The sequence below is a fragment of the Leptonychotes weddellii genome, chromosome 11 (assembly GCF_054177405.1).
Source record: "Leptonychotes weddellii isolate Sample4059 chromosome 11, ASM5417740v2, whole genome shotgun sequence".
NCBI lineage: Eukaryota > Metazoa > Chordata > Mammalia > Carnivora > Phocidae > Leptonychotes > Leptonychotes weddellii.
Window position 1 is genome coordinate 50699702 of NC_138379.1, and position 14097 is coordinate 50713798.

Below are 14097 nucleotides of genomic sequence, written 5' to 3' on the forward strand. Positions count from 1 at the left end.
CCATCCCCCCACCCCCCTCCCCTACATTCATATCTTTAAAAAAAAAATGTCACTAACGAAATTTTTGAGTGTGGCCCTACCTCCATATTTCCCATAATCCCTATGGTTTATATTGTGTGATTTTACACAGCCCGGCAATTTTTAGGAATTCGTATGTTGTATTACAGAAGAACTGACTTTACACTTGCTCTTTCCATGAGCAGGCTTTGATTTCATTAGTTATGATGATTTTATATAAAATGGTACCATGATAAGTACTTTCAAAGAGAAGAATTGGTTGCTATGAGGGCATATAATAGATTTGATCAAGAGAACGTTAACAAGGTGAAAACAGGAGGGAAATTCTAGGTCGAGTAAAGAGCATGTGCGAACAAGCTGAAAGAAGACTGGCTGATAATGACAGAGTGAGGAAAAATGTGGATGACACAGAGCTGAAAAGCTGGGTACAGAGCACTCTGTGGTGCCTGTAGGGGCCTTGTTAAAGCATCGATCCTTATCCCAAGAGCTACAGAAATCTGACAAAGTATATTAAGCAGAAAAGGATGACATGAGCAAATCTACGTTTTGAAAAGATCATGTTGGCTGCTCTAAAACGGCATGATTCTAAAGACAGTAAGTAACAAATATATATATATCTAACTAATGATCATTATGAAAAAAAGCATATCCTCTTGGGTCATATTTTATAATTTAAAAAAACATTTTACACTCTTTTATTGTAACCATTTCCACATATTTCATACCTATAACTTATACATTTCCGTGTTCTTGTTGACCTCCTTTCAAGTAAGTTTGCTTTGGATTTTTTTGAATCTTTTTTCTTTTCTTCATGATCTTCAGAAAAATCTGGCTCCTGGTTTAAAAATATGATAACAAATATATAGGTTATTAGGACAAACAAAAAGCTTCTTGGAATGAATAGTTTTCTAATGTCTGTCTAGGCAGCACATGTAAAAGACTGAAAAAGTGAGGTGATCTCACCGCCCCCAAAACTGAATGAACACGGCCACACTAAGTAGAGAGATTAAAAAGAGTACTGGTGATCAAAGGATGAAGCCCTTCTGTATTAAAATTCTTATGTTTCTGTGAGTTTATAATTACCTCTTTTAAAACAATCATGATGAAGTTTCTCCACTGATAAATTTTTTAACAAATAATTAAATTGAACACATAGAAGATATTCAGAAGATATGCTGAATCAATGAAATAATGGATTTAGAAAAAGAAAGAAGCATGATGATGAAGGAAAGTAACTAACCAAGACAGGTTACTTAAGTGTTCGATTTAATTAAGGCTGAATGAAACTGTGTATGAAACTAGGAACATTTCTTCATTTCCAAATGAAAACCATGTTACATGTACTTTCACTCATGAGATATCCTTAATTAGAAATTAGACTAATAATGTAAAACAATATTCCTTCAAAGAAACCAACTGTTAAGAACAAATACTGAAGTTTCTAATAACCAACACCCAAAGCACAGAATTAAAAACCTGAACTCCCTGAACTATTCTTTTGTCACTTTACATAAACAACACATAAAGAAGCTAAAAACAAATTACCCAATATAATACAGGGTTAAAAAAAAAAAAAAAAACCACCCCAGAACATATACCCCATAGCAGTGAGCTATATAAATCTGATTTGAACATGATATTACATTTTAGGGCTATCAGCATATATGTAATTTTTATTTTATTATTATTGTTATTTTCTTTAGTAGACTCTACACCCAACATGGGGCTCAAACTTACGACCCTGAGATCAAGAGCTGCATGCTCTACCGACTAAGCCAGCCAAGCAGCCCAGCATATATTTAATTTTAATCATGAGGGAAAATATGGGTGATTTCTTTAAGGTCCTAAATTTCTAATTTTTTTTTTTTTTTTTTATTAGACAGAGAGAAAGTACAAGCAGGGGGAGCAGCAGAGGGAGAAGGAGAAGCAGGCTCCTCGCTGAGCAGGGAGCTCGACGCGGGATTTGATTCCAGGACCCCAGGATCATGACCCGAGCCGAGCTGAGCCACCCAGGCACCCCCACTTTTTTTTTTTTTTTTAAATTTTATTTGAGAGAGAGCACATGAGAGGGGGGAGGGTCAGAGGGAGAAGCAGACTCCCTGCTGAGCAGGGTGCCCGATGTAGGACTCGATACCGGGACTCCAGGATCATGACCTGAGCCGAAGGTAGTCGCTTAACCAATTGAGCCACCCAGGCGCCCTCCACTTGTAATAAAACAGGTATACTGTATATTTAAAACTATTCACATTACATAAAGTGGGTTAAATTTTAAAACAATTATGACAGTCTCTTCTTCAAAAATACTACAAACCAGAAACTTACTTGTGGAGGAATGATGTTTTCGATACTGATACCCACATACACCAAACGTTCTTTCCTTTAGGTGAAAACAAAAACGCACGCAAAATGAGATTTGCTAAAAATAAAATTGTTATGAAAACATTGCTAACACAGACAATACTAAAATGATGATTTCATGGTAACGGCAGAGGCTAGGTCATAGACATGTTAGCTACTGTCTACAGAGCTTATCGTACTGGTAACTGTGGGAGGCACAAAACTTTCTAAAGGTAAAAACTGTAAAAAGGTGTAACTGAAAATTGTAGTCTTGGAAGTAATTATACTGATGAAATAAAACCTGCGAGCTGAAGTAGACAAGGAAACTTCATGAGGAGAGTTATGCTGCAACTCACTGACAAAGTGATTAGACAGGAAGTCAACGCTGGACAAACTAGATCTTTGTTAGGCTGGACATTTTCATATGTGTATATACACAGCCATAATCTCAAGGTAATAAATATCAATACTAAAAAAAGAAATTCTATGCAATAGAACCATGTCAAGGTCCCAGTGATTGATACTAAAACCATGCGTTTGCAGAGAAGAAAAAAGGCAGTGCAGCTACAAGGCTCTGCACCCTAGTTGCTCCAGTGAAGATTAGTTTTAGAGCCAGTTAACACTTCTTCAGGCAATGTGGATTTAGAACACTAACAAGATCTCCATAGTTTCTTTTCAAAGAAACGAACCTTTGTTGATTTTAATCCAACAAATTTTCCATTAACAAACTGCTACACCCAATAGGTGTTTTTTCTGGTTCTCCCAAAGTTAATCTAATTCACCAAGGACAGATGAGCTCTTATATGCAGGCCAGTGTATGTTGAACTGAACAGAAATAACCACTCTTCCTCCCTTTGCTTGTGATGTCCCTTATAGAAGGGCATTACTCATCCAGTTACCTGGGTCCTTCAGAATGCAGCCTTTACTGCCCTAGAAACCCTTGGCTCTGCTAACAAGAATCTTACAGTCTTTCTGAGATGGGTTATAAAGCTATTCAGTCAAAAATTGGGCACGTAAGAAAATGATAAAGTTATTTTAATCAAAACCTGATTTAAAATAGTACAGTTAATGAATTAAAAACTAGGAAAGGCAAAAACAGTACTAGCTGAAATTAACAGGGAAGGCTTCATGGAGAAGTCAGAACTTGAGTTCTCTGTTACTAAATATGTTCAACACATATCTATCCCTACACTAACCAAGTTTACTGTTTTATCAGTTTCCTCTTTTATACCTCAAAATCTCTACTTTCACTTTATTATTATCTCAACTCAACTGAAAAACATTCAGTTCACATTCACCATATTGAGGTCATGATTTGTGTAAGGCTTGGGAATCCTGAGGGCAAATAATACACGGTTCTTGTCCTCACAATTATTCAACAACTGACTGTAGTCCATTATGAACAGGTATAATGGAAACATGAAGAAGGAATAACTTGTTTGCAGAGCTGAGAAAGTGGAGGCTTTAAATAGGTGGTAACAGTTGAGTAGGCTCTTGAAGGTAGGTATGATTTCTCATCACAGCATTTTCTTGCTCAGTAATCTTATAGAAAGATACCTCTTCCACTCCATCTCACCACCACCTAGCTCAATGATCATACTGGGCCCAGACCTCATCATTACAAATAACCACACCCTTCCTAAAATTTCAATTTCAGGGAATCTATACTCTGACGTCTACTGGCTCACTTTCTGGCTTACTCCCTCTGGTACACTGATTTCAACAATTCCCTAACTCCAGTGGGACCTCTATCCATCGACCCTAGCCTCTTTTCACTGTCCAATACTCCCTTGTGTCCTTACTTTCCCCCTTACCTGGCTTAGACTCCACGGTCCATCATTATAAATACTCCTTTGCATACACTTTCAAATTCCTTGTCTCTTTCTCTCCTTCCCTCTGTTACATTACCTGGAAAATTCCAACCCTGATTAAATCCAACTCTCTGCTAGCAAACACTAGTAAAAGTACTCTGGAGGTACAGAGCTATTTGAATTCCCAAATAATTCCTGCACCAAGTTCTGGAAGGGATGTTTACCAACCAGTTGAAGGGACTTCTGAAACGTCAAATTTCACAGAGCATCACAGCTCCAGCTCTGGAGACAGTTTCTGGCTAGTCATTGATTACTCATTGACAAATCCTTCTTTTTCACCATACTGTAGAGCCCTTTAATGTAGAGACCACCTATACACTTCATGTTGATTACACTGCCTGGCATAAAGTGGGTGCTCACTACATGTTGGTTAAATGTTGAATAAATGTATGAACAAAGGGAAAGATGCTCCCGTGCTAGGATATAGAGAGTAACCAAGGCCGTTAAGTTTCTAGGATGAGTGCTAGAGAAATTATTTTTACAGATTTTAAAAAGGATGAATAAAAATGCTCATTTTTAAAAACAGGTGGAGTCACCTAGAGTTTACAGTTAATATTTTACTTTAGAAATATACATATTTTGCTCTTTAGAGCCCCTAGGATTCATATATATCAGGATCTATGTATATTAGAAGCCATATATAAAGAAAACTTTGTTAACCAGATTATTGGGAAGAATTAAAAAATAGTAGCAATAATTCAATTAACTGGCTTTGTGGCAGACTGTTCTCTCCATAACAGTAACTTTACTCTCCTTTTTGTGATCCAATCTCAAAAAGAATTTAGTGTGTGAACTAAAGCCATAATTCTGGATGTCCTCTTAAAGGATGACATTTAAGTAAAGAGGATTACCAAAAGTAGAAGGGAAAGCAAATGAGTTAGTAAATGGGAAGACCAATAGTGTGAATAAGTATTGTGGCACATTTTAACATAAATTTCTAAAATTTTAAGTATTTCTTAATTGCAACAATATACCCTATAGTGAGGCAGTAGTCAAAAAATTTTAACCAGCCTTTCCACAAAACTGCTCATTTCTCAGAAGGGCAGGCAGATTTCAAAAAGAATAAAGAAAATGCCTAATTTTTTATTATGATTTAATTTGAAGCATCCTTAGTTAAATCTTTTCTAGTGTCAAAAATAAAAACAGGAACAACTGTGAATATTAAAATAGTCCTAATAATTATATAAAGGACTATTACCCAGAGTTTCTAAATACACAGGTATTTAGACAACTGATTTTTTAAAAATGAAGTATTTTTATCTCCTAGTCAACTTTATAGAGATTAATTTTGCCTTTAAACCAAGTAGCATCCATTATAAACCAGAGAGCTGAAGCTGACTAGTAAGGAAAAAACCAGGATCTGGAGGCTGAAACCACTGAGTTCACAGTATGGGGGGCTAAAATGAGTCGATTATCAAATGAGTTACCTGACTGTCTTAAAGCAAGCAAAATTTGGGGGGAGGGGGAAGACTGTGAGATAACAGGTAAAAGTTACAGTAGCAGCAAATGAAGGTAGTAGGACCAGGAGACATTGTTTAAATTTTCTCATAATATGTACAAATGGGCATCAAATCCTCCTAATTAAGCTTCTGAAAATTCTCTTTTAATACCTCTACTTCATTATGTAAGGTATGTCCTAGTTCAGACCTCACCGGCTCTCCTGGACTCCACTGCAACAGTCTCAACTCTAATTCCTTTTTATTGTTACCAGGGCATGTTTTCTGAAATAGAGACCTGATTATACTTATCTCTCCTTTGATGGCTCTCTTACTACTTGTAGAGAATAATTCAAATCCCCTAGTCCGATATGCCAAACTGTTCACAGTTCGGCCTCAATCTGCATTTACAACTTCATCTTCTACCACTCTCCCCACCTCACGTTCACATTTTGTTCACACTTTTGTCAGGACTTGCCTGATAACCCAAACCCCTATCAGAACTAAAATGCCCCTCCACGGCACTCCTGTATTGCTCCAAATATGCCATGATCTGTCTACTTTACTATACCACTGGCCAATACAGCTGTATTCTGACAGAGGTGAGTTCTCACTCACTCACCTTTTCTCTTCAGTTTGGTACACAGTAGGCATGAATAACTGTTTAGCAACAGAATAATCAAGGAAGGTACAAATAAATATAAATAAACATAAACTTACTATGCTGATTTTGAGCCCCCTTTTAAAGACTGGATTCAAATCCAGTCTCACCTCCTCCAAGAAGTCTTCTCCAACTGCTTTAAGACTACATTGCAATGGTAAATTGGAAAGGGAGGCATATCTTATGACTATAAGTTATGACTCTTAGGACACAGCTCAGCATTTAAATGCTCTTTATTTTAGCGGTGTTAATTCTGCCCACCCAAAGAGATGACATGGGTAACTAGAGCAGTTCTGAGAATTTTCTTGTACTCACTACATACTTAGTAAGGTACATATCCTCCACAATAACTGGGCCAATATTTATTCAGAGTAGGTTTTGATAAATATTTTAGATCAGTAGTTGGCAAACTTTTCCTGTAAAAGGACAGATAATAAATTAAGCGTGGCAGGGCAAAAGGTTTTACCGTAACTACCCAACTCTGCTGCTGTACGTTAAAGCAGCAACAGACAATATATCAACAAATGAGCATGGCTGTGTTCCAATAAAACTTTTTTTATGGACAATGAAACTGGAATATAGAATTTTCATCTGTCAAGAAGATTCTTGTTTTGATTTTTTTCAATCATTTAAAAATGGAAAAAAAACATTCCTAGTGGGCAATACAAAATTAAGGAGCATGCCAAATTTGACCCACAGGTCACAGTTTGCCAATAATTATTTTAGATAGATATATTAACCTATATTGCAAAACAACTGTATTATCAAATTCCCAAGTAAAACATTAAGACACATTATCACAATACCTGCGTTCAGCACGTTCCTTCTTCTTTAAGGCAACATCCAAATCCTGCAATTGTTCTTCTAATTTCTCACACAGTAGTTTCTGAAAGAGCAAAACACGAGTGTTATTTTTTTTTTTTTTAAAGAAAGCTCTAGGGCACCTGGGTGGCTCAGTCAGTTAAGCGGCTGCCTTTGGCTCAGGTCATGATCCCAGGGTCCTGGGATCGAGCCCCGCATCGGGCTCCCTGCTCTGCGGGAGGCCTGCTTCTCCCTCTGCCACTCCCCCTGCTTGTGTTCCCTCTCTCACTGTGTCTCTCTCTGTCAAGTAAATAAAATCTTTAGAGAAAAAAAAAAAAAAAAAAAAAGAAAGCTCTAGGCCCAGCGGGGGACCCTGAGATCAAGAGTCGCATGCTCTACTGACTGAGCCAGCCAGGTACCCCCCCATGAGTGTCATTTTTAACACCTTTCCACAAACATTTATCCCTTGCATGCTGGCTCACAATACTATGCTATTCTGAGAGCTGATGAGGGCTCACACGGTGAATGAACACGGAGATAGTCCTTGTGTTTAACGACATAAAGAGGTGCTTCAGCATCCACTGAACTGAAGATGAGCACAGTATCTCTGCAGTAACACACACGTTGGGGAAACTCCTAGCCTCATCAAGAAATACATTCTATGCCTATGTTGCTGGTAGTAATCAACGTTTAAAATAGCATCTGGCTCAACATGTTTACATGACAGTGATGAAAAGGTTTTAAGACTCCCACAGCATTTTTAAGGGAGAAGGTTCTATGTACAATACAATATAATGGTGCCAATCACTATTTTTAAAAAAGAGAATGGGAAAAAATTACACAACCATGCCACATGGTGATTGGGTCAAAACGGAGCTGAAGAATGCAACTGAAAAAGCTATGCTAAGCCAAGAAGTCCAGTTCACTGGGAAATGCAATAAAGCCCATCATTTTTAACGTGAGATGAGACTGGACTTGTGACAGAAAGGACCCCGTGAGTGCAGTCGCATAAAAACAGTCTGTTCTTCAGCTTTCAAAAGAAATTCACCTGAATCACGATATAAGAGAAATATAATCCATGTTTCTATTTATAGTAGCATCATAGTGGTACATAATTCATAATACCATCCATAAAACTGAAAAGAAGGAGGTGGGCAGAAATGAAAAAGAGGATGAAACAAAGGGATAAAGAAACTTAATTCTTCCCTCATATATCATTTTAATTTGGGGCTATTGTGCCTGTAACAAATGTGAGAAAAAAATAAATCTGAGATTATAATTTTATAAAAATTAGAGGTCTTTGAAAAATGCTTTGGGAGAAAAAAAACAAAGGCCTAAAAGATATTAATAAAAGGTAGTTTTTTTTCAAGAGTCTCAAATTTCACAGAACTTTAAACAAAAGGTAAACAATATTTACAAATTGCTTTGAAAATGAAAAATGTTTAGTGGCTGTCAAGAAGTATTATTCATTGGAATATAACACCGAAGACTAAAAACAAAGGCGTGCTGGTCATACGTGTTGGCAGGGGGGGCAGAACCACTCTCCATCTGGGATGATCATCAGTGGAGGGCGAAGGCAGGCAGTGTGGTACCCACTGTCACAAGAGTCACACAGAAGAATCTGAAATAAACCACACGGAAATGTCAACCTAATTCCACGACTAAAATTCAATGCCTCTGAAGTTAAAGACATTTCAGTAATTTTTTGGTACTATACTAAGAAATACTCTATATCACAGCATCTTTATTTGCATAAAACTAAAAAAGCTCTAATTGGGATCTAACACGTCATTAAAAAAAATAATTTGCAATATGTTAAACTACAAAATTTAGCGAAAATTACAAGTCCTTTTTTTTTTTTTTAAGATTTATTTACTTTAGAGAAAAAGAGACAGAGAGCTGGAGCGTGGGGAGGAGCAGAGGAGGAGGAGAAGGGAGGGGGAAAGAATTTCAAGCAGATTCCACGCTGAGCACAGAGCCTGATGGGGGCTCGATCTCATGACCCAGAGATCATGACCCCAGCCAAAACCAAGAGCCGGACACTCAACCGACTAAGCCACCCAGACGCCCCACAAGTTCTTCTTTCTTTTTTTTTTTAAGATTTTATTTAATTTAAGTTATTTTTTAAAGTAGGCTCCATGCCCAGTGTGGAGCCCAATGTGGGGCTTGAACTCATGACCCTGAGATCAAGACCTGAGCTGAGATCAAGAGTCAGACACTTAACTGACTGAGCCACTCAGGCAGCTCTTAAGATTTTATTTATTTATTTTTAAAAAGATTTTATTTATTTATTTGTCAGAGAGAGAGGGATTGAGAGAGCACACAAGCAGGGGGAGCAGCAGAAAGCCCAACACAGGGCTCAATCCCAGGACCCTGGGATCATGACCTGAGCCAAAGGCAGATGCTTAACTGACTGAGCCACCCAGGTGTTCCCTTAGGATTTTATTTTTAAGTAATTTCTACATCCAACATGGGGCTTGAACTTACAATCCCGATATCAAGAGTCACATGGTCTGACTGAGCCAGCCAGGTACCCCAAATTACAAGTTCTTCTGACCTAGAGTTATAAACCTTTTTTAGTGTGCCTTGACGACTATAACAACATATCCCTTATAACAAAGTTTTACAGTTCAAGCATCATAAACTTCCCTACCACACATAGGATTTTAAAAATACAAATAATTCCCACTTTACTTATTTTAAGGATTTTATTTATTTATATGTGAGAGAGAGAGACAGCGAGAGTGAGCGCAAAAGCAGGGGGAGCAGCAGGCAGAGGGAGAAGCAGGCTCCCTGCTGAGCAGGGAGCCCAACGCGGGGCTCGATCCCAGGATCATGACCTGAGCCAAAGGCAGACACTTAACCAACTGAGCCACCCAGGCATCCCTAATTCCCACTTTAAATAGCATTTCAATTACCTGTCTGTAAGAAACATTCATGATCCTTTTTATAATGAAAATTCAAATATGGAAGGGACAAAGATGAGGAATGGAGCTATACTTAGGACCATCATGTTCACAAACAAAGGCTAACAATAATTAGACTTAAGTTGTCATTTTATATTATCTGAGTTTAAGATGACCAATTCTCTGAAATTTAAAATGCGGGGCGCCTGGGTGGCTCAGTTGGTTAAGCGACTGCCTTCGGCTGAGGTCATGATCCTGGAGTCCCAGGATCGAGCCCTGCATCGGGCTCCCTGCGCAGCAGGGAGTCTGCTTCTCCCTCTGACCCTCCCCCCTCTCATGCTCTCTCTCTCATTCTCTCTCAAATCAATAAATAAAATCTAAAAAAAAAAAAAAAAAAGCACACTCAGGAATGTTTAACTTATTTTTAAATAATTTTAGATTTACAGAAGAGTTGCAAAGATAGAATTCCCATAAATCTTTTACCCTGCTTCCATTAATGTTAACATCTTACATAACCATGGGATATTTATCAAAATTAAGAAATTAACATCAGGGTCGCCTGGGTGGCTCAGTCATTAAGCGTCTGCCTTCAGCTCAGGTCATGATCCAGGGGTCCTGGAATCAAGCCCGGCATCAGGCTCCTTGCTCAGCAGGGAGCCTGCTTCTCCCTCTCCTTCTCCACCTCCCCCTGCTTGTACTCTCTCTCTGTCAAATAAATAAATCTTAAAAAAAAAAAAAAGAAATTAACATCAATACATCACTATTAACTGACCAACAGACCTTATTCAGATTTCATCTGTTTTTCCACTAATGTTCTTTTTCTGATTTCGGAATGCAATCTAGGATATTAAATTGCATTTAATCATGTTTCCTCAATCTCCTCTGATCTGTAACAGTTGCTTGGTCTTTTTGTGTTTTCCATGACTTCGACAGTTTTGAAGAATATTAGTCAGATATTAGGTAGACTGCCCCTCAGTTTGGGTTTGTTTGAGGTCTTCCCTTGATTAGACTGAGGTTATGGGTTTTGGAGAATACCACAGAGGTGAAGTGCCCTACTTACTGCATCATATCTGGGGGTACGTGATATCATCATGACCTATTACTAATAATATTAACCTTGATCACTTGGTTACGGTAGTATCTGTTGGTTTTCATCACTGCAAAGTTACTACTTTTCACTTTCCATAGCTATTCTCATTACAAGTACTAAGTCCAGCCCACACTCAAGGGGAGGAGGATTAAGCTGCACTTTCTGGAGGGTGGAATATCAAAGAATTTGGAGGTATAAGTTAAAACTTATTAATTAAAATTAATAAATTTCACCCACTAATTTTAGTGCTCATCAGTCCTACATTATTGCTTGCAACAATTGTTACTATGGTGTTCTAATGATGATTACCTATTTCCCTCATGCCCTCTAATATTTGGAATTCTTCTGTAAAGAAAATGTCCTTCTCCCCCATTTATTTGTTTATTCAGTCACTTTATATCAGGATCAACTAACGAAGATTTATTTTCTTTGGGTTAGAATCTAAAACCATTATTTAATTTATTGTTCAAATTGCTAGTTCTTTCTCCTTAGGACTCATTTGCATCCTTTATTTTAAGCACTTTTTTACTTCCTGACACTATGGGACATTCCTGGCACATCTTATATTTTCTCTGCCCAAGCCTTTGTATTAGCCATTTCTCCTAGAAGCCCTGGTTCCTTTATTGGACAATGCTATTTAAAAACCAAAATCTGGGGGCAACTGCGTGGCTCAGTTGGTTAAGTGTCGGACTCCTGATTTTGGCTCAGGTCATGATCTTAGGGTCGTGGGATCCGAGTCCTGTGTTGGGCTCCCTGCTCAGTGTGGAGTCTGCTTGTCCCTCTCCACCTGCTCCTCCCCCTGCTCTCTCTCAAATAAATAAAATCTTAAAAAAAAAGAAACAAACAAACATCTGGGTGCTAAGTGCTATGATACTAGGTATCACTGCTTCTAGGCTCTCTCAGAGGACAGAGCTATGATATACATGTATGTAGAGCAATCCATGTAAACACATAGATCTATATTAAAATAAGCATGAGTTCATACCAGTATCTCCAGCTCTAATCCAGTACCACAGGGCTCATTCTAGCCTTTGACCTTGCTCATTTATGGCTCCAATTCTCCACGCTTCATTTATTTGTTCAACTGTAGTATATATGTAAAGCAGTTTCTAAATTGCTAACACGAACCACGGGGGCTTAAAGAAGAGCAGTGGGATGTGCACCCAAGTGCAGCGATTTAAAAGTGAAAAGCTGCCTTCCCCCTTCTCCTTACAATGCATCACCATTTGCTGCCAACACCCAGAACTCAATACTAAGTCATGTGAGTGTTTAACTTGAGTTATACACCGACCGATCACACAGGCATATGTAGACTACCCTGGGCACCTGATTTCATTTATCACATTGTTTGCATGGTAAAACGTAATCTAAATTTCAAATAACAAAATTAAAAGTAAACTTTTAGAATATAATTTATTTAAAAAGTGATGTTTGTCTCTATTCTGTAATAAAGATAAAATTCCGTTAAAATTCTACTGTGTAAGATTTCCAAGCCTCAGGCAATGATGCATTGATTTTGACTAAAGCACGTGGAACACCCCATAGAGTTCCAGATTCATCAATGAATTTATTGTTTTTCTGCTGTAAGCTCAGTGAGGACAAGGACCATGTCCTTCTAATTCAGCGTCATTTCTGTACCACTTACACACATCATAGTCGCTTGACATTTTGATTTATGATTATCCTTAAACATTGGGCATAAGGAATCCACCACATCTTTAGTTTCTAATGTCACTCATTTTTGGCAGAGTAGCCAGGAATGGGATTTTCAGAGCAGTTATTAAAATAACCAAATAAATGAAAGTCCTATGTGTGTGTTCCAAGAAGGGTGCAACTTTCTTCATTTCCTCAACATCACCTCTGCTCACTTCATTTTACTTCTCATTTCCTCACACCCCTTTGCTGCTAACATCTATTGCTGCCTCAGTCAAAATGCATTCTCTTGGTTTAAAAAGATATTAGAAATGGCAGGGAAAGAACACAGGTGCTGATTTTTGATTTGGAGGGCAGAAAAGACCACTATCTCAAATCTTCTCTTGGCCTTTCTCCACACAAAAATCTTGACCTAACTTTCATAGCCTGATGATCATAAAAATTCTTGGAAGGGTCTTCTCAGCATAATTTCAACATCTAGTCTCAGAGCTAAACTTCTTCTCTGTTTCTGAACCCTCTGAAACTATGGGAATATGATAAACATTATTGATAAATTTATTTCCAGATATGACTGTAACATTAAGGAAGAGAAAGAACAAGTAAACCAGAAATAGCTTTAAACTAGCACGTAATAGATGTCAGGAACTGTGCTAAGCCAACTTTACATAACTTATTAAAAACAACCCTCAGCAGACAGTCTCTCCTCTGCTGTCCTGTCCACTGCTCCCCTGTAGTGTGTTCTATAAACTTCTATCTCCTTTAAAAGACAAACAAACAAACAAAAAGCCCTCAAAAGAAGTATGTAGTAGTATTCCCATTTTACAACAAAGAAATTAAGATACTGAGAAGAGAGCACCTGGTAAGTGGTGGAAGCCAGACCTACATCCACGACGGTCTGGCTCTAATGCTTTTCCTATCATCATCCCACACTGCTTTCTAGGAAAAAGAGCCTTGGAGAACCAGCTCACATGAATTTTCCAAACTTTACTGGATTTCGAAAAGTTTCTGCTACACAAAGTTCTACCTACATGGAAGCATCTTTCTTTATATTTCTTTCTACTTAGTGGTTAGAAATTGCCTTGAAAGTCACATCTATTCAAAACAGACCAATTGTAGACAATTGGGTATAAAAAGAGTGTTTCTTCAATAGGCTCTTTAGAAAGCTCATATGAAATGCAAAAATTATATAAACAGGTTAGGAACTGGATTTCCTGATTTAGGCTACTTTTGAAGAACTTACTTCCTGGGTAAGTTCCACTGTCAGTATTCTTCTGAAGATATCTGGTCTAGAATTTATCCTTTTCATTTGGTTTTTTTTGGGGGG

General features: G+C 37.8%; 1 protein-coding gene across 1 annotated transcript in view; it reads right to left on the bottom strand.

Moving 5' to 3' along the window:
• RSF1 (remodeling and spacing factor 1) overlaps positions 1–14097 on the bottom strand; it is a 151015-nt gene that overhangs the window by 22878 nt on the left and 114040 nt on the right. The window contains exons 6-9 of the mRNA XM_081797331.1: positions 8641–8745; positions 7130–7209; positions 2341–2395; positions 744–853 (exon numbers count right to left, since the gene is read on the bottom strand). Coding sequence (XP_081653457.1) covers positions 744–853; positions 2341–2395; positions 7130–7209; positions 8641–8745 — 350 coding nt within the window. The remainder of the gene's footprint in view (positions 1–743; positions 854–2340; positions 2396–7129; positions 7210–8640; positions 8746–14097) is intronic.